General features: G+C 44.7%; 1 protein-coding gene across 1 annotated transcript in view; it reads left to right on the plus strand.

Annotated features, from left to right (window-relative positions):
• Window positions 1-20,257: 20,257 nt before the first annotated feature.
• LOC138302579 (F-box/LRR-repeat protein 2-like) overlaps window positions 20,258-25,498 on the plus strand; it is a 473,996-nt gene continuing 468,755 nt past the window's right edge. The window contains exon 1 of the mRNA XM_069242590.1: window positions 20,258-20,304. Coding sequence (XP_069098691.1) covers window positions 20,258-20,304 — 47 coding nt within the window. The remainder of the gene's footprint in view (window positions 20,305-25,498) is intronic.

Raw genomic sequence — 25,498 nt, forward strand, 5'->3', positions numbered from 1 at the left:
GTGATGTTTCATATTTTGTTGAAAGCCTTGTCACGTTATGTACAAATACGTGTAATAAGGATGGACTGCTACTTAGATGCATGATAAACCATCACCCTTCTCCAACAGCTAGAGCATTACATGTACCCTTATATTTCATTCAGGCTTTTGTAACCTAGTGTTGTTACATATTTTTAGATAGGACGCCCCCCAAGACCAAACACACAAAGCCCACGGTGACTGCCCCCAGGAGGTATTGGGAGAAGTCCAGTATTGCATGGTCATCATACACACATGGAGAATTGAAGTCAAGGTTTGGTTACCACTTTTTTCTTGCTATTATTTGCACAAATATATTTTTTACCTTCATGCCCAGAAATATGTAGCAGTTATTTTTTATGATCAGTAATGTGTGGGCAGAAATCATTTAATTATTGGTAATAATCCGAAGAGCGGTTGTACTTAGGTATCAAATAACACAAAGGGGGTCATTCTGACTTTGGCGGGCGGCGGAGGCCGCCCGCCAAAGTCCCGCCGTCAGAATACCGCTGCGCGGTCAAAAGACCGCCGTGATAATTCTGAGTTTCCCGCTGGGCTGGCGGGCGACCGCCAGAAGGCCGCCCACCAGCCCAGCGGGAAACCCCCTTCCATGAGGATGCCGGCTTCGAATGGAGCAGGCGGAGTGGAAGGGGTGCGACGGGTGCAGTTGCACCCGTCGCGATTTTCAGTGTCTGCTTGCCAGACACTGAAAATCTTGGTGGGGCCCTGTTAGGGGGCCCCACAACACCCGTTACCGCCAGCCAGGTTCTGGCGGTCAAAACCGCCAGAACCAGGCTGGCGGTAAGGGGGTCGGAATCCCCATGGCGGCGCTGCCTGCAGCGCCGCCATGGAGGATTCCCTAGGGCAGCGGGAAACCGGCGGGACACCGCCGGTTTCCCGTTTCTGACCGCGGCTGTACCGCCGCAGTCAGAATGCCCATGGATGCACCTCCAGCCTGTTGGCGGTGCATCCGCGGTCCCCGGCCCTGGCGGTAGTCAACCGCCAGGGTCAGAATGACCGCCAAAGTGTTGGTAGGTAGGAAGTATATAAAGTACGTTTAGGTGTGGCCTCCAACAATGGTTTAAATGTACAGGGCATAACACCACTGACTAAAGCCCAAACTTGGTAGAAATATGCAGGGCTGGCTTCAGCGCTGGTGGCGCCTTGTGCGACAATCATTGCTGGTGCCCACCCAAGACTTCTTCCTCAGGTTCCCTCACTACCCCGTAGCAAAAGTGCTCCTCATCTCTCTACAGCCCCTTTTTTACGTACATTTAGTTTGTTTTAAAGGGGTAGTAAAGGCTGGCTTTGCTAATCCACTCAGGTATCCACATAAAATGCAGACCTGTTCTTTGCAGCAGGCATATATTAATCCTCTGCGACACAAGTGTTATCTTGACATTTTTATTGCTGCTTGAAAACTGGACGCCCAAGGAACTCTGCAGCAGGTTCTTTTAAATAATAAGCTGTTGCTAAACAGAGCGCCATCTCCCCCCCCCACACACACACACCCAACCCCTCTTCCTGGTCAACGCTCAGTATTGCCGCACCAGTCGGAGCGCCCTAAAGCTGGCCCTGTAAATACTCTTTACCAGTGGCTAAGTAATCACAAGAAGGCAGCCTGCCATCTGCAGCCAGCGAATGCAATCGAGCAAGTGGACTGAAGGGCATTGCATGAAGATATGTGTGTCTGTGTGATTAGGATTACCTAGAAAATTACTTTATCACAGAGCTGGATCCCAAATCAGTTGACGGATTTATTTACATAGCCTCCTTTACCTTTTACATCCTTAGCAGAGGGCCAGTCTGATGTTAGCTGTTACCACACAGTCTCCAGAGAATAACTTCCTAACACGTTTAGTGTCCCGTTATCACCTATCACATATGTTGATCTTATGATTTCTAACAAACAACACTACACATGCTGTGGTTACATTTTGTTAGCCAGCTAGGACGGTCCCTTTGGTCCTGATGAAAGCTCTTTGATCTCCAAGCTGTGAAATACTGGGCAGAAACATGCCGACCGCTAGTTTAGTGGAGAGGCAGGTGTCCTAATCCATCTACCACACCATCCTTATCCACTTTTAATGTTGTTGAAGTGAGATAGAGAGAATAATACACATTTCGTTTGTTCCCCACTTAATACAATTTTAGGTACTGTGACCCTTTTATGACATTCAGATCTACAAACGCTCAGAATGAGAGGGTGTGGAGTAGCCTTCCCAAACATGAGAGTTTTGTAGGTGAGGGTCTGCGTCCATTTTAGGTTGAGCACGGAAGCACGCTGATGAGTTGTAGTCTATCTGTGGGCCTTTAACCACGCCCACTGCATGCCCATCACTATCACTCGTTTGTGTGCTTGCCTTTCAAACATCCTTTGTTATCATTGGTAAATGTTTTACGTTTGTCCCTCCTTGGGGCAGTTTTGTAACCCCCTTGGCTATCGACACTGTTACGCGGATAATTGCTCTTTTTCCGATACATTTGGCTGCGAGAAGACGTATTTTTCCTTTTGTGTCTCTCCTTTGCGCTCACGCTGATGGCGGCCATGGCACTTTCAAACGACTCGCTTATGTTAACTGTTTTACTTTTCATTTTCAATTTATGCGGCAAGAAAAGTCAAGTTAGGAATTTACAATGCTCATAGCTCTAACTCAAGCAAACTGCATTGCAAATGTTTGGTGCAAATTGCATTGCAATAGTTTGGTGCAAATTGCATTTCAAGTGTTTGGTGCGAATGTAGTCATACCATCCCCTTTCAGTGGAACGCCCAGGCAAAGTGGGTACAATTTATAAACCCAGTCAAGATTAGCAAGGTCTTTTGTGTGTTTACTGTGATTTTTGAATTTGCAAGTTAGTTGATAACATACCTCCTCACTTTAGTTTAGACTGATAACCATTTTTTACATATTATACAGCGGTAAACAAAACAAATTCATCCTAAAGGGTCACTAAACAATATATAGTGGATATGGCTCGGATGTAATATTTGCATATGAGAACCTTAGGCCGTATGAATTAAACTCAATGTAAAACACAATATTCCAATATTCAGGGTTTTCGATCTAATATGAGAATAAAATTGTCAAACTTAATAAATAGGCCAGATAATTTAGCAATTTTAACTTTTGTGCACATTTTAATGGAAGTAAACATCAAGAAGCAAAACTAGAAACAAAAATACGTGTTTCATATTCACATTTATAAATATCACCTTTGACAATGTTATTCACTGCACAACAACATGGATTTTAGCATCATCCCTTAGACATTATTGTCCATATTCTGTAAACTAGAAGAAAGTTCACCTGTAGAGTCCCTGCATCTTCTTTCAATTAAACTGTATATTTATTTATTTAGTTATGTGATAGAGCAGAGGCTTAACTCCAGTGGAGGCTGCCACTGAAGAGGGGTGGCGGGTGGGATGATGTGCAATGGAACGGGGGGAGTGACGGGAGGTTAAAAAAAACACTTACATTCGAGGGGCGATGCATTTGTCTCCCCTCTGTCCTCTTCCTGCTTCCGGGTGCACACAAGCACGCAGCCAATCACGATGCTGCTGTCACCAACATGACGTAATTGGCCTGCTTCACCACTCAGACTGGGAGTTGGAGCCTGTGCATGTTATCCACTCGGCTGTGCAATACAGCCGGGCAGGGAACATGCAAAGTGTGCATGCCTGTTTGGCTGGCCCAACACGGCTGGCCAAGCAGACACGTGCACTTATTGTAGTGCATAGCCCTTCTCCGGCCCTCTCTCTAGAGCCCTTCCTTGCCCCGCCCCTTATACCCAGAAGAAATAAAATGATAGTAAAGTAGCTTACATTGTTATCTATTTATTTTTCCTTTTTTTTTTAATCTAATGGGGCGACGCTCCTCCACCTTAGCGTAAGAACTGCCCCTGCTTAACTCCAAAGAGAAGCAGAATGCTGAGGTGTGCTCTGCATATCCTGATGCGTTTACCTGGGCTAGAGTGGTGGGAGGAGCTAACACTTGCATCTCAATAGGGCTGTGCCTGTCCTTACACAATGCAGTCTCCAATCCCCTAGAGTGTGTCTGAGATCAGGGCAAGAAAGGCAGGGTCTGGTTTTCTAGAAAAACTTTATTTTGAAGTTTTCCTACTTCAAAGACAGGAATGAGTATAAGCATTGGACCTGAAAGTGTCTTTTAAAACACTTTTGGATCAAGAGGAGACTCTGCTGAGGACAAGAGCTAAGGAAATGTGGGGAGAAGTACGGTCCCTTTGCTATGTGTTGCTTTGTTGGGCTGGGCTGCAGCTGCTGCTTCTGCTTTGGAGAGGACAAAGAGTGGACTTATTGTGTATCCTGCTTCTGAAATTCCTCCAAGAGCTTGGACTGAACTTGCCTCCTGTTAAGAAGTTTCAGAAACAGAAAAGACCCCACCTGCAGCACACCCCTGAACTCTATCTGACCTGCTAAGTGGTGCCCATTCCATTTCTGGGCCCTTGGTGGTTGTTCCTGCTGCCAAAAGCAACCCATTGCTCCTCCAGCACCTGTGTTTCTGAGGCAACACTACCATGTGGGAGAAATGTCCACTCATCACCACTATGCAGCTGAAGAAATCGATGCATTGCTCCTCTAGCAGCTGTATTTCTGACATAACACCGCAGTGCAGGAGAAATTTCCACGCATGACCGCTGTGCAGCTGAAGAAATCGAAGCATTGCTGCTCCAGTGCCTGTGTTTCTGACGCAACACTGCAGTGCGGGAAACATTTCCACGCATTGCCTCTGTGCGGCTGAAGAAATCGATGCAGCACCTCTGTGGGCTTCAAAGAACAACCACAGCCAGAATCCAGCAGCCAGTGTCTACGAGTCCTGAGACCCTTGCAGTGGCTCTGATGCAGGCCCTGCTGGGCAGCTGGAGAATCAATGCATCACGTAAGAGCAGTTGAATAAATCGAGACAGCACCTGTTTGCCTCTGCCGCATTGACCCTCAGCACGTCCGGATTCCCAGCACATCTCACCTATGTGCCCAAGTTTCCAACAAAGCCCCCATAAGGAACCGCTCCAGAATTCGACGCTTCGCTTCCCCTTACAGTCTGGATTCAATGCAACACTTCACCTGTGTGCGGCAGAACTGACGCATCACCTCCTCGTGGACTCAGGAACCAATGCATCCCTGTGCTTCCCGATGCATTCTTCCTTTGCGGCTGTTTCTGCATTGGATTTTGATGCACTCAAAGGTGTTGTGTGTAACATCTTGTCATCCATTGAGCTCTATGGCCAGAATTGCCTAAACGTTTAAATAATTTGAGTTATGTATGTTGGATTTTTGTTGTCTTGGTCTTGTTTAGTTCAGAGAAAGATCTTTTATTTTTCTAAACTGGTGTGGTGTCCCTTTGTAGTGTTTTCACTGTGTTACTGTGTGTGTAATGTACAAATGCTTTAAACATTGCCTCTGAGATAAACCTGGCTGCTCGTGCCAAGCTACCAAGATACCAAGAGGGTGAGCAGGGGTTTTCCTAGCCGTGTAATACACTTACCCTAACTAGAAGGTAGGGTCCCTATTTGGACATGGTGCAAACCGCTGCCAAACATAGACCCAATTTTTAACAATGAGATGTTATACATAGGACAGTTCCAGGGAGGACCTGGCCTGGCTGTTTGGACTGGACTGTTCCATTGGGGAGCAGGGTCAAGACTGATTTGCATATGCCTGGGTCCAAACTGGGGTGGCATGGGGAGCAAAAGAACAAAGGATTCAACCCAGATCTGTGACTGTGGGTGAGTGTTCGAAAAGTTTCAACACTGTCCATCATCCTTTTGTGGTGTACATAAGACAGTCTGGTGAGGAGGGTTTGTTTTACAGAATCCAAGATGTGACATGGGAAAGGGAAGTTAAACATATAATTTGGTTAGTACCAGATAACATATTGTGCCTTTTTACATATAATCATTGGAAATACATACAGTTTGAAGCACATGGAGATAAAAGAATATTCACCCAAACTCACACAATATTTTCATTAGGTGACAAACGTGGAATCAGAACTTAGGTCTTCAGGTTCTCAAGTTAGTATCTGTGGTTTTAAATACAAACCAGTGAGGGTAAAGACATTTCTCGTAAAATGCCTTTTTGGACCTACATATCTTCAGTTTCAATCAAAACAGAGTGTATGACTTCCTCGATCGAGAAACTTTCTTCTTTGCAGCAGTAAGAGATGTAACACAGGCATCCCGCATTCCCTGCGGCCCCCCTGCACCAAAGCCTTTTAAAGACCCTCGGCCCTTCAGGTGTGCCCTGTAGCAAACTGGACTTCTTTGCAGAATTTTGCTCTTTTTGCCCCCATTTGCTGCTTGATGCTGTTGATTTTGACCTGAAAGTTTACTGAGGCCTGCTAACCAGACCTCAGTACCAATGCTCTTTCCATTAAATTGTACTGAAACTTTTGCAAACCCAATTGGCAAGTACTTTACCACCCCTGTAAGGTGACAGTAAATGGTACCAGTGGCACCCAGGGCAGGGATAGTAAAGGGGTCACAGAGCTGCGGCACTGATTGTGCCAACCTGTTTGACCCGAGTAAAAGTAAACTGGCAGAGTTGCCATGTCAGCCTCCACGAGCAGCTTGCCTGCTCGAGTTGAAATCTGCCCACATCAAGTGCAGGCAGAGTACGTTCACTGCCATAGCACAGATCAGTCACCCCTGAGGCATGCCTCCTATAGCCTAGGAGGCACAGTGCACTATGTTAGAAGTGTAGACATACATGAACAAGTATATATGGCCCTGTGGCAGCATTTAAAACCTAATGCTATCTCAAGTGACCAGCGGTCCATAGGGTAACATGGGCTGGTACCCAGAAAGTCCCCAGATGTCCAGCTCCATGAAGGCCCAGCCCATTCTCCCCATGTTTAGTATCAAACACCTTTAACCCTGAACATGATTTTTGTGCCCAGGGTCTGCTAGCATGAACCCAGGTGGTGTCCCTAGAGGATGCTCACCAAGATACCAGATTATGTCCTAAGGTGATCATAAAAAAGCAGAATGGATATCCATCACGTTTGTGACAGAGTATTCCATTTGTCAAGATCTAAATAAGGCCTTATGTCTAAATATTATAGTCTGCTTACACAAAGAAATCTAATATAACACAAACCAGGAAGCAGATTTATCAATATTTTATGAAACACAGCAAGACATCTTGCTGTGCTGCATGAAAGGGACCAGGCGCATTTTGGCCACTCCTTGTGCTGATGCACTTTTGGCTGCCAAGCACTAATGCAGGCACACTTGTGTTAACCTGCACAAAAACAATCCTCTGAGGCTTTTTACTCTTTCTACCTGTGCTGCAGAATGGAACACACATAAAAAGAGGAAAAGCAAGGAGAAATAAAAATATTTTTCCTTGATAAGTCTCCCCTGGGAAGGCGTACCAGTTTGACACATTCCCAGGTCTACCATTTGTGGTAAATCTGGGAACGCACCATAATCTATTGGTGGAATAACCAAGCTCCACCAATGGAACACCTCGCTGGGGGATACTAACACAAGGCAGCGAGTTGCGCTGCCTTGCCTTACTCCAGATATACTAAGTACAGCAGGGCAATGCAATCTAGCCTTAAATCTGAATTTAGTGTTGCATTGCACTTGCGTTACATTGCCTGAAACAAGGGCAATGCAACACTTTGAAAAATCTGGCCCTATATTTCTTCTAACTGTTTATAATAAAATGTCTGACAAATTCTAAATCTTTGAACTGTACTGAATGACATGACATACCACTTAGGTACACTCAGATCTAGAGACAATTTCTTCAAACATCAGGTTGCAAGCAATACAGAACACCGGATACCCCATTGGGTATGGAAGGCAAATCAGGACCCCTTGGAGCAGGTCATAGACCATCAGATCCTCAAATAGAAATGAAGACAATTCTCACAGTACTTAAGAAGTGGAGAATGGACCAATTGGTGGAAACACTTACAAATATTTGCTTTGACTGATGTGGCCCACTCCACTTTTAACTACAATATGATGTTTCTCAGAGCTTTTTAGAGCTGACTTCAGGTCAAGGAAATTTCACTAGCTACTTCTTCCCTCCTCCAAGATGGTGGATGTCTCCTTCTGAGAACACACCCTTCATCCTACTTCAATAGATCTTGGGCACAACAGAGGCCTTCCCTACCTTCATACATTGCAAAGAGCAAAAACTCCCAACCAACTCTACAAGCAGTAGTTATGAGACCAACAAGCTTGAACCCTCATCCATGTGGTGGAAAAAGTACTGTGATCAATAAGGCAACTGCTTCCCACAGGAATACATTTGTTCTTTCCAATGGTTTTTCCTTCAAGACTGTTGTTTTAGATTTTGTCTATTCATTCAATCAAGTGAGAAAGTCTAATGCCTTTTTGCCTCTTAAACGCTTCCTAAAATTGCGTTTGTAGCTGCCACCTCTCCAAAGCATTTTATTTACAGCTTGGCTGTGGGTCAGTAGGTCCCAAGGCATATAGATTGGCAAAACGCACCTTGGAGAACATCAGAGGATATGAAAAAATCTTGCAAACTTGCCCCAAAACTTCCTTGCCCATATGGTCAGACACAAGTGGCCCTTTGAGATCAACCAAGAATTTACTGTATGCTCATTAATGATGATGATCCCAAAAGGAGGAACAACTGACCATGTGCATTAATAAGTGACTGCACCCTTTATCCAAGTCAATGGCCTTCAAACTTTAAATGCTACACCTCTGCCATCTTGTAAAATACATTCATCAGGGATCCTTAAATTGTAAAGTCTCACATTTATTTCATACATTGTTAAATGCTGGAAGCAAGAACTGTATGGGCCCAAGGGCACAAACTCCAATAAATATAGGCAAAGCTGATTTACTGTCCAGCTTCATAATGTCCTGCATTGGAGAAATGTAGGGTAAAACATAGCAAGCAAGACAGACATTTCTAGTGAGATCACAGAGTAGAGGAACATATGAAAACACTGTCCAGAAACACCATTTTATCGAATATATGAAACTGAAAACATATTGTAAGGAAAGGCGCCCAAGTGTGCATGTGACTTTAGAGGATGCCAAAGAAATTCTGACAAAAATTGATGTTCATTCCTGCCTATTATTATTCCACATTATCATACCCAGTTGGTATCTATCTCAATATCTTGTGTGACACCTCTAGCCGGTCCTTGCTTTTTAGCCACAAGCACTATGCCTCCTGGAATCTTTTTAGCCTGTCCTTACAAGGTTAAATACAAAACAAGTTCCGAAATGCAATATGCTATTGGCTAAACCAGCACAACTAGCTGAAAATGTTTAACAAAAATGGGGACATGGCAACACTGTGTAGGAGACTTGCCCTCTACGTAGTGTGCAAAGCTAGGCACATTGTGCAGGGGGTCCAGGCAATCATATGTTGTTTTACAGAGGTAAAAACTAGACAAGCTAATGCTCTTATTTTTATGGTAGCTGGGTCGAGCAGTTAGACTAATCTTGGAGAAGTGAAAAGCATTTGTTGTACTCACAGTACTAATAAATGAGACCACACACTCAAAAGAGTAACATTTTAAGATCAAGATCATCAAAATTGGGTAAGTACTTTTTAAGTTATGAATTTTTGAAGTTTTAATAAAAATAGTAATTTTGTGCTTAATTATGCACCATAGGAATCAATGGGGAAAATATTTGGAAAATGCACTTAAAATCAGGCAATGTGTTTACAGAGGTCTCCATTTGCAGGTATGTCGAGTTCATCGGTGGGCACCATGGACCAGCTGTAGAACTTTGGGCAGCTCCCAGTTTCGGTGGGATGTTGCAGAAAGACATCGGAGCTGGTTACAGGCCACTGCAGGTGACCACTTGGAAAAGCACTGCACAGGTGGACTTAAAGGTAAGTCCAATGGATCGCCTTGGAGTCTTGAGGTCACAAGGGGTGGGAGTCCACTAGGGCACAGCTAGACCTTCAGTGCAGGGCGGCCCAGTGCAGAGCGAATCGGTGAGCCAGGTGCTGTGCACAAAGTTGCCCTTGGAAGCAGGAGAGTTGCTTGCAGTTCAGCAGGGGCACTCTGGTGGGAGGGCTTGGAGGTTTCTGAAGCCCCTTGACTGGGGCTTCCTTTTGGTTTTTTAACAGTCTGGAATGAACTGTTCTTCTTGGTGTACAGTGTGAGGTGACTAGTACCTAGGGCTATTGCATGGTTTTGCCACTGGCGGGCACAGTGCCACCAACCTTGGCACACTTGCAGGGTTTGTCCTCATAATCCATCAGTTGGAGTTTCGTCCAGCTGCATTGTCTGCTTCTTTGATCAGGAGCCGGTCAGTGAAGTGGCCTTCACTGGGTCTTTGGTCTTGGGTTGCAGAAGAGTGATGCCGTCACTCTGGAGGGAGATCTTTGGTGATTTTCGAAGAGATTAGGCCCTCTGCAGGTCTTTACAGTCCGTCAGTGGCCAAGCAACCCTTCTGTGGTGATTGTCAAGTCCTGGGTGCAGCAGGCAGGGTTGGGCACCTTTTCTTTGTGCAGCAGGACTTCAGTTCTGGAGTCTTGGGCCTTATTTGTTGCTGGTCTTCTTTTGTCCTTGGAATCAAATTTCTTGGTCTAGGGATGCCCACAAAATGTATTTAGTTGGTGTTTAGGGGAGTACCTTGTAGTGACCAATGGGTCATCTACCTTAGGGTGGCTACACCCACTAAGTGACCACCATACGGTTTGTATTCTTGCATATTACTTGGCCAGGCAGCACAGGATAATTCTACCCTTCCCTTAGTGACTAATTTTCCTCTGTGGGATCACTGTCATGATCAGGCCACACCTCTGATCCCATCTAGAGATTAGCAACTGCATTTGCTGCAGGTTCTTTTTGTTTTTACAGCTTGGATCTCCAGTTAGGTTGTCTCTGTTTTTGCAATCATAGCAACAAGCCTTTTTGGGATCAAAGTGCTTTCCTTTGTACCCACTCCTAGACTGTGTCTCATAGTCTCTGGGCCCATCCTCTTGTGTAGGTTTTTGGGTACCTTGAGAAGACTATTTTTGTTTTGGCTCCCATCTTTCCCTTTGCGGGGGAGCTTTTTGGCCTCTTTTTTTGGTCTCCCCTACCAGTGGTAGTTTTGGTTACTGTTGATTTGACCCAGTGGTCTGCCTTCCTCCCCAGCTCTTGAGGGCAAAGTATACCTTGATCTACCAGGTATTGAGGTAGCCTCTCATTGTAACAATTACTCAGCAGAAGCTCTTACATGAATAGGTTATACAGCCCATCATAATCCTGTTCCTTGTTACCAGCTAACCAACCACCCTGCATTTTTACAGAACAGTTCACAAACTCTATGTTGTTTGGCACTGGATTTTCCAATACTCCCTGAATTTGATGTGGTAATCTTCGGTTTGTAAATCCAAAACCCTCAATCAGGGTACCTTTCATGAGGTCATCGGATTTAGAATCTGCATCAATCAGTGTCAGGAGCCTATCACTGCACTTTCCTGAGAATAATTCCCATAACAGTGTGCCCCAGGGTTTGTTCTCAATTTCCCACTTAATGCAGGCTCTTTCAAAGGCAGAAAACTATTTCACTATATCATCTCCTTCTGTAAAGGGAGGAACAACTCCTTTTGGGAGATTAATATCGACAGTTCTCTCTTTCAATACTTGGATGCTGCTGCCAGAGATGGGTCCTAGGCCCGACTCTTTTTTTGTTTTTCAAGTTCCCAAAGCTGACTCTCTAGGCCAGTCTTTTGGTCAGCTTGGCTAAGGCAAGGTCTTTCTCTGTGGGTGCACTAGAGCTTTGGGTGAAGGAGCTACTCTCATTCCCATTTCCCACAGGGTTCTATTCCACCACAGATACTTCAGCATCTAATTCATCTGTGGGGTTATATTTTTCATGCTGGGCTACCGGAAGCCTAAACATATCTGCACTGGGGCTTTTTCCAGTATGAATTTGATACAGTCTACAGAGTATCCTTAACTGGTCATAACTATATGCCTGATAAGAGGCCAGGTCAAGCTTCCGGTTCTGGCTCTCTGCATCAGACATGCTTTAATTGAGACCTTTTTATAAATTTGGAACCCCTTTTTTGGATACACCAACTAAAGTAAGGACTTTAAAGCCTTTGCTTTTGTTGTAGGGACCTATCCAGGGCCCTAACAATTATTTTAAAAGTGATTAAAAAATTCTAGACAAGTGTAAAATAAAACTAATTAGGCTAAAAACAATCTGGAGAGTTATTCATGTGCTCACAAAATTGACAAAGTAGTATCAGCAAATGCAAAGTCTTTATCCCACCGCTGGTACACTAGCTCTAGGAGGCTGGCAATCTATGCAGTGAGCAAAGCTAGGTACACTGTGCAGGGGGTCCAGGCAACCAAATATTGGCTTATAGAGGTAAAAACTAACCACTTAATGCTCTAATTTCTGATGGTAGCTTGGTCGAGCAGTTAGGCTAATCTTGGAAAAGTGCAAATCATTTGTTGTATTTACAGTATCAATAAATGAGACCACACATTCAAAAGAATAACTCAAGACCAATTTTCAAAATACTTCAGATTTTTATAAAAAACTTAAGCCCAAGATCATCAAAATCGGGTAAGTACTTTTTAAGTTATGATTTTTTAACAATTTTATAAAAATAGTCCTTTTGAGCGTAACTATGTACCTTAGGAATCAATGGAGAAAATACTTTGAAAATGCACATAAATTCAGGCAATGTGTTTACCAATGTCTACTTTTGCAGGTATGTTGAGGTCATCGGTGGGCACTATGGACCAGCTGGAGACGTTTGGCCAGCTTCCAGTTTCAGGGGGAGCGGTTGCAGAAAGTCTTTGGAGCTGGTTCCAGGCCACTGCAGGGACCACTTGGAAACGCACTGCACAGGTGGACTTAAAGGTAAGTCCGGTGGATCCCCTTGGAGTGTCAAGGTCACGAGAGGTGGGAGACTCTTAGGGCATAGCTGGATCTTTGGTGCATGGCACAGGGCAGCCAGGGGCAGAGCGCATCTGTGAGCCAGGAGCTGTGCCCAAAGGTGTCCGTGGAAGCATAAGATAGGTCTCTTTGAGGGTCGCTTGCAGTTCAGTTAACTCTGGTGGGAGGTCTTGGTGGTTTCTGAAGTCCCTTAACTGGGACTTCCTCCTGCTCCTTCTACAATTCGGAATGGACTGTCCTTCTTGGTGTCTGCATGAGGTGACCAGTACCTAGGGCTAATGCACGGTTTGGGCACTGGAGGGTGTTTGATCCAGCTGAAGTGTCCAGTTCCTTAGACAGCTGCTGGTCGGTGAAGTGGCCTTCACTGTGTCTTTGGTCTTGGGTTGCAGTGGAGTGGTGCCTTTACTCTAGAGGGAGATCTATGGTGATTTTCAAAGAGTGGAGGTCCTTTGGGGGTCTGTAGAGTCCACCCAGTGTCCAGGCAACCCCTCGGTGGAGTCCTGGATGCAGCAGGTACGGTTGAGTACCTTTTCTTTGCAGGACTTCAGGTCTCAAGTCGTGGGTCTTCTTTGTTGCTGGTCTTCTTTTGTCCTTGGAATCTAGTTTCTTGCTCTAGTGATGCCCAGTAAATATTGTATTTAGTGGGCATTTAGAGGATTACCTAGTAGTGACCAATGGGTCATCTACCTTAGGGTGGCCACTAAGTGACCACTTCCAGAGGTCACTAACCTGCACCTGATTGGCTATTTTCCTTCCACCAAGATGGAGGAAAATGAAATGGAGAGGTCAACTCGCATGCAACATTTTAGGGGTGGTGCAAGCTGGAGATGCCTACTCCCCTTATACTTTGTGTGGTTTGCGTTGTTTCTCCCCCTAACAGTGGGAGTTTGCAATGGGGGAGGCCATCTGCTGCTAGCAGCAGGCTTGAAGGTTGAGTTTCAAGGGTGGTAAGCTCTTTGAAGCTTGCTAGCAGGGCAGTGCACATTCCCGAAGGAGTTAGTGTTTGCACCTCCACCCAGGAAAGGCTTTTTTTTGGGATCCAAAGAGTAGTATCTCTCACCCCAGGGTTCTAGAATCTTGTCTGGTCGTGGCAGGCTGGTTGTGACCAGCAAGCAACCATGCCAGGGTAGTTAGCTTTTACAGGGGACACCTCTAAGGGGACGCCTGGATACATTTTGTAACAAATCCAATGCTGGTACCAGTTTGGATTTATCATTCTGAGTTGTTTGATACTAAACAGTCCAGGGTTCAGGGTAGCTATCATGTAGCATTGAAACCTGTACTGACCAGTGTTCAGCACATGCATTGAAATGGCTTCCCTCTTCAGTTACTATTTCCCGGGTTTGGCAAGGACACAGCGGGGCATATTGCTCATGCATCTATGTTCACACATACAGTATAGTGCACCCTGCCTTAGGGATTGACGGCTTGCCTGAGGGGTGACTTACCTATAGTGCATGCAGTGTGTAGTGGACAGGGCACACAGGCTGTGTGCCATGTCAAGTTTGTCTTTTAGGATTCCATCAGAACACTCACCCTGCAATGGCAGTATTGGGTGCTTCTGGATGCATGGCCCTTGAGGGTGGCACAATCTGTGCTGCTGCCCTCAGGGACCTACCCTTAGTACTAAGTACCATTTACTAGGGATTTATAGTGGCAGCTAAAGGTGTTGCCAATTGTGCCAATGCATTACAACTGTTTTAGGGAAAGAGATCTGGCCCAGAAAACCTGATTGGCAGGGGCCCTGGGCACTAACAACTTTGAGACTACATCAAATACCAGACAAAAAGTGGGGGCTAACTATGAAAAAAATACCTTTTCTAACACATTGAACATATTTAACAGTTCGAAGATTCCAGTTTTCTATTTTGAATGTGCAATTGAATACCTGATTTCCAATGTGCTTCACTCTTGTTGTCTATTTGTCAGAACTTCTCAGTGAAAAATATCCCTGTGATTCACTGTTCCCCATCCGTAATTCTATATATGTTTTCTTCCTACCCTGACAGTTAAGAAATATTCATTTTCCCAATCCTTTTCATAGTCTCAAATCTGCCTCTAGGTTTTCCATCTGACATCTTTGGATAATCTCCTCCGTACATCTTCACAAGGCTGATTGGTTCTTGATTGAGGAGCTGCCTCCTCCTGAGCTATGAGAAAGTGTGATGCTGGGCAATGAGAAATGAAGGGCAATTCTCACCACATGTGGTTCCCCACTCTAAAGTCTCAGCTCTGGAACATTGGATTCATACTGTGTCTTTGATTTGGTGATACAAGGTTTGGAATGTGATCACACAAACGAAAACAGTGATGCATCATCAAATATTAAATAATCCAATCCAATCCAATCAGAATGTCCAGTAGTCCAATTCTTATTTTATCTTATCAAAACGTCATATGATTAAAAATAATTTCCAGTGGTTACATCCAAAGATACAGCCAGCCAACTGGTTTCATTTACAGCTGTAAACTTCTTCAGGGCTGTAACATTAACAAGACATACTTCAATAAGTGCACATTTCTTGTGTGCAATAGATATTGTAAGGAGATTTCTCAGCCCTTGAAGGCCCTTATTTTTCAAGCTGAGCAGGTTTATTTGCACCACTGATGCTAGTATTGTGAAAATATATTTTAGATTCAGACAGTTTCATCTTTTATCACTTAACAGTGGAGAATCGTTATTTTGCCCATCTCCTATTACAATATGGAAACAAAGAAAGAAAGTGAATCAGTTTTCTACATGCGTTTGCCCTTGTTTGCCCTGGTGTAAACCTTTTAGTATCAAAGACTACTTGCCCCATCCTCTAATTCACAAGCACGAAAAAAGAGTTGATGGGGTGAATTGTCAAATTTGGGGTAAATCTGTTTTTAGTAGGTTTTGCAAACTTGTTTATAACTGTGTATAATAATGCATGTTCAGGAGTGGCAGTTAACTCTAAGAAAGATTATGAATTTCAGCTGGGATGTGGAACTAGGTAAGGATGTATTGTGTCACCCTTTTTAGGTCGAGCATGTGACAGCAAATTCACTCCATGCACTCTGGCTTACAAGGGGTATTGTGTGAAATAAAGGACTTGGAGCCGGCTCATTGCTTACCGTTTGTTGGCTTCATTATCACTCTTCTATGCTGCCTCCTAATTGGCAGGTGAATGCCAAGCATCACTTCCTTTTCGTTCTGTGGAGCATGGACCAAATACAGAGTGATTCAACTTAATTAGTGCCTCTCCGCTGTCCTCCCCCCTCACATTGTGCACCATTTACTATTTTCTTTATTTGCAAAGTGCTATAGTGTTTTAATTACTGCCCTTGTGATGGTGATGACAAGCCATGTGGTATCATGGGCAGACTGATGCCCCTTTAGACTGCAATTTGGTAATCTCTAGGTGGATCAAAGCCCAGCTTCACCCACGACCTTCAGTTGCTCAGGAGGGTGACCATTTGCTGCAGAGATCTGGGCGCCCCTGCAGGGGCACGTTTTCCAATATGTCCAGAACATGCTTAGATAAGTTACAAAATCGAAACACATGGTATTCTCAGTGCAACAAAGCTGCAAGACTGTGGCAGCAAGTGCGATATATAAGAAACAATGTATTATTTATAATATTTGATTTTGTTTGCCTTGTAAAAATGGTTCCCTTGCATAAAGTACTGTGATGACCATATTAGTGTCACTTCAAATGAGAAAAGCACCTTCATATTCCAATAGATATGTTTAAGCTTTGGAACTAGAGAAGGGCTACATCATGCATAATGGAGCAGGGAGTAGTTTTAGAAATTATGGGAGAACATCAGCCACAGTTGGTGAGTTTGCTATCATAACACCTACTTTGAAGTGAATCACTTAAATGTCTTAGCTTCAAAACCTATATTTGAGTGGAGAACCTGGTACGGGAGGCGACGTTAGCGTTTATTGAGTTTTTTGTTTCGGGAACTCTAGCACCAGGTGACTCTAAAACATTTACTCCAGTTTTGGAGATTTCCTTTTACAAACTAAAGGCTTCTGGAAATTGTAGTTCTTGTAAGCTTCATTTTAACAAACATACCTAAAACAAAAGTATGTAAAACAAAATCCCAGGATTGAAGCATGGCGACTTTGCTGGAATATACTCAACAGGCCACTTGAAATAAATAGACCCCCGGCTCCACTCAAGAGATGAGACAAATTTCAAGGCACTCTGCTGGGTAGTGTGCATGGCTGCTCCTTGGAGAAGAGTTGCAATAACCAAAGAACCGTGCTCCTTAGGAGTCTATTGAATGAAATTCCCCGATGACATCATTTTGAGGAAGGAACAACAAAATAAAGTTGCTTGCTGCTTGTTTGGGCAACAATAAGGTGAGCTACTGAAGGGAAGGGGGATCAGCATGAATTAATACCTTGTGCACCTGTAGTGCTGGCACAGCAGTATTGACACGGCACAAGGATTGCTTCAAAACTTCTTTCTTCTCTTGGGGCAGCAAGAGGTTGCAACAGGCAGTACCACAGCTGTGGCTGTATCAGACTGCCCTCCCTTTACAGTGCATGCCCTTAAAACCTCCCGCCTCTGGCTGAAACTGTGATGACACTGCTTGCAAGAGGCAGAGTCAGGGCCCTAGAGAGCCCGACTCTACACCTCCCCTTGTTTAAACATGGCCCGATGTTCTTACAAAATTCAGATATCTTCAATAAGTCTGCAAGATCTGTTCACAACTCTGCCAGACTGGGTGGTGATCCCTGGAGGCGTCGACTCGGTACACCTTGGGTCACTCGGGCAGCGGCTGGTGCTTTTGAGCTCAATGCTATCACAGAGAGGTCGTCATGGTCTTGACTATGATTTGCGGGCCTGCAATGTGACGCATTCTGGGTGCTAAATTTTCCAGGGCATGATGCCTTGGCCATGCTCCCTTTAACTGCTGTGGCCTGAAATGTTGGGTGTTGAATGGGATGAATGCTTTCTTCTGTTGTTTCTGCTTGACTACCACCCAGTCACTTGGTTCAAAGAGTGCCTCCTGTGCTCACTGTCAGATGTAAGCATGAGCTTTCATCTTCCTTTTATTTTCCCAGTCAGTTGCCTTGACCACGTAAGATCTCATGTGTCACTCTTGAGCCCTCTGTGGTAGCTTAGTGCCAACAGATCTGCTAGGCATGAGTGTGACTGGACCTTCTCCACTAGTTGATTTCGGGGTGGTCCAGTAAGCCCTTTGAACCTGACAGAGGTATTCCTCAAGCACAAGTCCCTCTTCGGTGGCTCTCTGCACAGTTTGCTTGAGGATCCACATGAACTGCTCTACTATTCCATTCACTTGAGGCCAAAGCGGGCTTATTGATTGGTGTTCAATGCCAAGGCTGTTCAAAAAGTCTTTTAAGTCACCACTATTGAATAGTGGCCCATTGTCAGATTTCAAAACCATAGGAGATCCCTCAGTTGGAAAGATGTCATTCAGAACCTTGAGGACTTTGGCTGCACAGGCGGGAGAATCTTGACCAGTGGGAAGCGGAAGTATTTGTTGATCACTACTAGGAGGTATTTAACAGACTCTATTGGGCCAAAGACATCGACAGCTACTTTCTCTCACACACCTTCTGTTATTACGGACATTTCCAGTGGCAAATGGCATGTAAGTGACATTTATGCAGCTACGTTTCCACCTTGAAGTCTAACCCAGGGAACCACAGTCTGTCCCAGAGTTCCCTCTTTGTGACAACTATCCCTCTGGGTCCTTCATGGGCAAGTTCAACAGCTTGTTTGCAGAGTGTCTTAGGGATCATGATGCCTAACCCTCTCAGGACAAGTCCTTCTCGAGTGACTGCCAGTTCATCTCTGATGTTGTAACAGGCCCTGATCTCCTCAGAGTCATCAATCCATTCTTTACTTTGTTTCCACTAATTGTGTTCACTGAGGTGCAAGACGAGGGTCGGAGTGCTGTAATCCAATGTGGCTTCTGCTTTTCAAAGAATTGAGAGCCCGAGGGGTACGCTTGTGCTAACCATGAAATGGAGGTATTTCTCAACCCTGGATGAGTGTCTTTTTGGAAAGCCTAGTGTCTCTCTGGAAAAGTAGTTGACTGGATTAGGCGCCTTGGCAGGCTTATGAACGCTGATGTAGTCGTAATATTGGAAGCATTGTCCCCACCGTACAGTCATCTGGGGCATTTTGGCATAGATGACTATGTGATGCTAGGCCTCTGTGGTTATAGAGTTTTGGGTTAGAATAGTACCTATACCTACCCAGCTACCCGGTGGGCGTCAACAGTCACTTCTGTGGATAGCTTAAGGTTAAAGTAAGGCGTAACAGAAGCCTTGCCGAGAGCAGTCTTTAATTGTTGGAAACTGTGCTGACGGTCTGGAGATCAATGGAAAGCTAGCCCTTGCCTTATTAGGTGTTGAAGAGGGGTGCTGATGGTGACATTGTGATGAATATATCTGGCACAGTAACTGACCACACCCAAAAAGGATTGGAGCATGAGGACATCACTTGTGGGGCTGGCATACTTAAGGTCAACAACTTTTTTGAGTCATACCCTCTTCTGAGAATACGTTTTCTGAAGAATTTCAATTTATTTTTGTGAAATTCACATTTTCTGGTACTGAGGGTGAGGAAAGCTTTGCAGAATAGACGACATACGTTGTCAAGTGCAACAACATGCGCCTCACAGGTAGACCCAAAAATGAGTATGTTGTCACTGTAATTCAGTGGGTTGGTTACAAACTGGATGATTTTGCGAATGACGTCCTGAAAGATTTTAGCTGCTGATTAGATACCGAAGTTCAATCTCTTGTAGCGAAAAAGGACCAAGTGAGTGGCAAATGCTGTGATGTAACAGCACAATTCCTCCAATTTGATCTGATGGCAGCCCTCTTTGAGATCCAGTTTAGGAGAAAAACTTTGAACCACTGAGCTCAGTGATCATGTCCACAATATGAGTACCAGGATGGCACTCTTGATGTATTGCCTTGGTTTGGCTGGCGCATATCAAAGCATATGCGGACAGCCCTTGGACTGTCTTTCTTCGGACAACCACGATGGGAGACAGCGGGTCTTTAGATGGCTCAATGATGTCAATGTTCAGTAATTTTTTTTTTTTCCACCTCTTCTTAGAGGTGGAACACGACTCTCCTGGGTATTCGGTTTGCTACTGGGCGGACATTTTCATCAATGTGAAAATGAACACATGCATCTTTCAGTGTGCCAAGACCATTGAAGAGGGCTGGGAAATGATGAGTGATGTCTGGGACTGCCTCAAGGTGGAAGTTGATGGAGATGACTCCTATTGCCGCTGCCATGGCAAAGCTGAGAAGATAGGCACCTGATGTCTTTCCTTGTAGCACATGGATGGGAGCTATGATGGATTTCTTCCCATGTGACAAGGTTGCAGCGAAGGTACCATGGCTGTGAAGAGGCTTGGACGCAGCTCAAGTATAGACTTTGATGAGTGAGTGGGAGAGTGTCAGCACTGGGCCGAGTCCTTTGAATTGATCGAAGGACATCACATTGATCAATGTCCCATTGTCAAATATGAAGGGTATGGACTTGACTGTCAGTTCAGAACTAGGTGGACAAACGGGCAGGTACCTATTGCCTTTGGCAGGTGTACCTAATGAATAATTATGACACCTGCATGTACTTGCACAAGTACGAGACAAGTGGCAGTATACAGACACAAAGCCCTAGAAACTGGAGCTCGGCAGTCTGGAAGGTAGAAAGTAGCAATGCTGCTTTGCTCCCTGTACGTGAGGGATGCCGTGAACTTCTCTAGACAATGTATTGGTGTATCTTCTCCCCACACATGGATTATTCTTTGCTCCTTCCGTCAATCAGATGTACACAGCCTTTGAGAAAGACGAGATCTTGTCTGCTGACAAAATTAACAGAAGCGCCACTGTTGATGATGAAGTTCATGAGGTGCCTGTTCAAGGAGAGGGCATTGGTAGGCAACAAGGTCACAAGCCTATGCATTGACATCATCATGAGGTACCCATCCTCCTCACTATCACTTTCTGGTGATGTGATTGATTAAAAGAATGGTGAGGTGGGCAGCTGGCCTCTGGGCATAGTGAGAACAGCCCACAGGTGATGGCGTGGCCTGTCGCTTGTTTTGGGATTGCCTCAGTGTTCACTGCTCGGTTTGTCTCTGCGTCTTCTGCGATCGGAGGGTTGGTGTTTTGATTGGGTGCCGCAGACCTATTTAAAGTGATTTTCTTTGACACAGCCTTTGAACACTTGTCTGAGAGTGGGACACTTTCCATCAAGTTGATATGTCAACCCACATCTGTTGCAGAATTTTGCGTATCTGATGGCTGTGGTTTGAGTTTGTATTTTGGTGCTCGGTGGCTGTTGCGTATGCCCAGTACAGATTTTACCTTGCTGGCACCCACTTCCATGTCAGTTATCTGTTTGTCAGCACATTCTTCTCTGCGGGCTGTGGCAAGGAACTTGGTTAGTGAGTGGGTTTCTCTAAGCATTGGTCTTCAAAACGCTTCAGGTTGACAGCCATCAATGATCCTAAGGTACATAGCTTCCTCGCTGGAGATTTCGCATAAACAACAATGTTTAATGAGGGTTTGTAGGTGCCCGACAAAGTCATCAATTGATTCCCCTGGTTGTTGGTGAGCTTTTTCGAACATGTAGCAGTCATATTCGACAGCTGGTGGCAGGATCAAACTTTTTGGCAAGTTTGTCCTCAATCTTGAGATACGTGTTGGCTTCTTCTCTGGGAATTTTCTTGAGAGCCTCTTTGACGCCACCCCCTGCCAGGTGGCCAATCACTTTGGAGTCATCAGACTCTTCTAAAGCCTCAATTAGGTTGTCAAATATTTCTATCTAGGCAGCCCTCCGCATCCAGTGTTGTGCTTCTTGGACTTCTCGAGGAAGGTGGCAGAATGAGGAACACAGCAGCAGCATTGTAGGGGGGGCCACCTGTCAGTAGACATGATGACTACCGGCCAAGTGTAAGCACTAGGCAGACTCAGCACAGGAGAGAATGCTGTGTGTGTTTGCGCCACACCCCAGAGGCAACAGGCAATAGCGGGTGAAAAACAACAAGCTTGAAACAGCCAGGAATGTTGCAGTGCCAAATGATAGCCAGGCAGAACATACACAAACCCAGGAGTTGATGGGTCTCCCAATCCAATAAATCTACTAGCAGGAACAAACTCATGCAAGGAACATCAGGCCTCCCCACTCCACGATGTGGGCCAGCAGCCAATAAGGCCTGACATAAAGCAAACAGCTCCCAATCCAAAATAACTAATATCAAAGAAGGAAGTTTCAATACCTGGGCAGACCTCCCCAATCCAAGATGGCCACCAAACAGGGATTATGGCCCAGAGCGCTGGGGCAGGCGTGCAGGGCTCTGATCTGTCAATGAGAACCACACAGGCCAGGAGGCTTGAAGGCAGCTAGACATAGGCTCAGATATTTGTATTATTTATTTGCTTCCCAGTGGTTCATGCAAGGCTCCCTGGGTTTGACTGGGCAGATTGCCGCATGAGCATGCACTGACCACCTCATTGCCAGTTGTGTCATTGCAGCAGGAAGGACACGACCCAAGGAGTGTTTCTAAGCTTCTATATTCTCTTGGGGCGGCAAAAGGAAGCAACATGCAATACCTCCTCTGTGCTGTATTAAACGTCCCTCCCCTTTAGTGACTGCCCTTAAAACCCCCTGCCTCCAGCTGAGGCTATGATTGCACAGTTGTCCAGAGGCAGAGTCAGGGTCCTAGAGAGCCCGACTCTACAGGCACCGAGGCTTTTCAATTAAGAAGATCTTCAGCAACTTCAAAATGTAGAGTAAGGACTAAGTGAAGGCTGCTAATGATTTCTTTACTGCTTTGCCAATCCGCCTTTACTGCATCCATGCCCACAGAAATGCAGCAGTAGGTGTTGTCTTCAGAATGGTGCGCCTGCACAATGTGTCAACTTCAAAGACGCATGCTGCACTGTTTGTGACCTTCACAGGGAGTGATCACAGCAGCTCCAGACAGGTTGTAAGAGTGTGATTATTTGCTCAGTGCGCTCTACAGGCTAAATTGGGCTGTGTTGACCTGCATTACCACTCTGCTGTTGAGCCCTCCCCAGCACTAACTACATGGGAAGGTTGCCAAGTGACTCAATGTATACAGGTGCACCAGTTTCTAGACTCTGGTTTTCAGTAAACAACTTGATGCATTCTAGGCGTTGTAGTCATAGTTATTTTCAACTGAACCAATGGAACTAGCACAACTAAAACATGGATGTATAAAAGACATCTCTAGAAACGGAACACGGTGTCCCCGTTTTCATCGAGTTAACTGGTGACCTAACTACATGATTTTGTCCTTTTGATCTGGTGGCATCATCCTATCGGACTCAGGCCTGGCTTTAGAGATAGTGCACTAAACTATTGTGTTGCAAAAATCATACCTAACATAAATATAAAGGTTTTTTTTGTTAATTGGTTTCATCCACTGGGCTGTTGAATTGCCATTTGCATTTTGCTTCCAGCCGCCACGGCTTATGTGCAATAGACCAGCCCACTTTACCTATTGGTCCCTTCACTTTGGGTGACTGCAGAAAACCTGACCATTGTTCAAATTCGTTTAAAATATTTCCTTTCTCTTCAGTGACAAAGTTCTTTCAAACTGTAATTTTAATTTAATTTTGTGTATATTATCTTTATAATAGGCTATTAATTTTGCCTGCACTTCGGATGTCCAGTTAGATGGTACTTTATTTCCCATCTCCTTTGTAGGTCTCGTCTGAGACAGTGGATTCACTGCCTCTTGCAAGACATTTTGTTAGCTTAGAGTGGGCTTATATGCTGCTGTTTGTTTACTTCCCAAAGTCTGGCTTAATTGTCACTCTCTTGTGCTTGCCTCTCGTTCACCGGTGCATGCCTGCCTCAGATCTTTATTGTGTTTCGCCTTCCCCTGAAGTATGTCCCAAAGTACTTTTGTCCTTCCACTGTTCACGTTTTAGGGGCTGTGCCCTTTTATTTGTTGCAGCACTTTTTTGCAAGCTCTCACACTTTTTTGCAAGCTGTCTCCCTCATGCTTCTCTCCCCTCCACACTATGTCGCTCTCTCTTACGCCTGCACTTCTCTCTCCTACCCAACGCTCGCCCATGAGCTTCGTTCTGTGCCCTGTGTTGCTCTACCTCACCTGTCTGCTTGTAGCCCCACACCCACGCTTACGTTGTGCTCTCTTGCCCATGTGCTTCTTTCCATACCCATGTTGCTCTTTCTTGCCCGTGTGCTTCTCTACCCCTCACTTTCCTTTATGTTGCTCTTCCCCCTGCTCCACATTATTGCCCTCACCAATCCTCAACCTGGACCCCCTGCGACCTCTAGCCTGTATCATTTTTTAGGTGTGCACATGCATGTTTAGCGCATGTTTAACGCCTGCACCGGCCTACAAAATGACACGGTCCAGCGGCCACTTCATGATGCCTATTTTTTTGTTCCTTTTTAATTTTTCCTTCAAGCTGTTCAGCGTCTGACTTGTTACTGTAAAGTATGAAAAAACATTTGAAGAGCCAATAATTCTCTAAGGCGAGGCCTATTGGCTTTCCCCTGGTTATATTGTGATAGAACTCCTGTCCCTACCAATGCAGCAGGATCCAACTGTCTTAGATAGACGTTGTGAGGAAGTAGAAATTAAGTTAATATTAAAAACCCGAGCTAGCTTGTGATTCTTTGTTTTAGTGTATTCGGTAATTATGGTGGGGTGTGAAATGCCCAATGCATTTCACTGCCATTTCAGTCAAATGAAAATGGTGATTGATGAAAAAATAACTGTGTTAGATTTCAGTGGTTATTCTCACCAAAAATCGGTATTAAATCTTAAATGTTAAAGAAGTACAAATTATTTAAAGCCTCAGGTCTGCCTTTCAGGAAGCATGTCAAGCTAGAGAACAAGGTTTTCATGAATTTCATGTGCAAAGGTAAGGTGGAGGAAAATAAGAGAAAAGGTGCCATCATGTCTTCTTTTTAGGAAAACCCAGTAGTGTAACTTGGCTTACACTGGTTTAAGAAGTATCTTACCTTCTTCATCCAGAAAAAAACAGCCAGGTGATGCTTTAAAATACTGCTGAAGCATACTATAGAGTTTCATTTGGATGAGATGCCTAGAATTGCAACAAGGAGCTGCTGTGTTTTTTACCAACTGTGGTGAGGCAGGACACATAATACTGTGTTTAGCTGTCAAAACAATTAATGAAGAATTTCGTTTCTTGGCGCTCAAACATGTAAGAAGCTGTGTTTATTTATTCATGGCCTATCACCCTGTTGACTGTAAAGGGTGTCCGTGCTATTGTCTGTTGTTCAAGGAGTAATTTTATTTTTTAATGTAATGACCCGCTCGAATTAGGCAGCTGTTCAAAACAAGGTATTTCTTGAGATGTGACCAGAATCTAGTCCTCGTGTATGTATCAAAGCATGCAAGACAGCACAAGACCACACTCAGCTTGCACTGTGCAATTAGACAGTTTTGTATTTAAAAGATAGGACTGTTTTTTATTTAAGGCTGCAAAATACTCTGCCTCTTGCTGGATGGAGTCCCCATAGATTAGAAGGTGCTTGGGGGTCGCCCATGTTGATCAATTGTAAACCATACTGTAAAACATATTTTCATGACATCTAGACTGCTAATC

This window comes from Pleurodeles waltl, chromosome 1_1 (assembly GCF_031143425.1).
Source record: "Pleurodeles waltl isolate 20211129_DDA chromosome 1_1, aPleWal1.hap1.20221129, whole genome shotgun sequence".
In the NCBI taxonomy this organism is placed as follows: Eukaryota; Metazoa; Chordata; class Amphibia; order Caudata; family Salamandridae; genus Pleurodeles; species Pleurodeles waltl.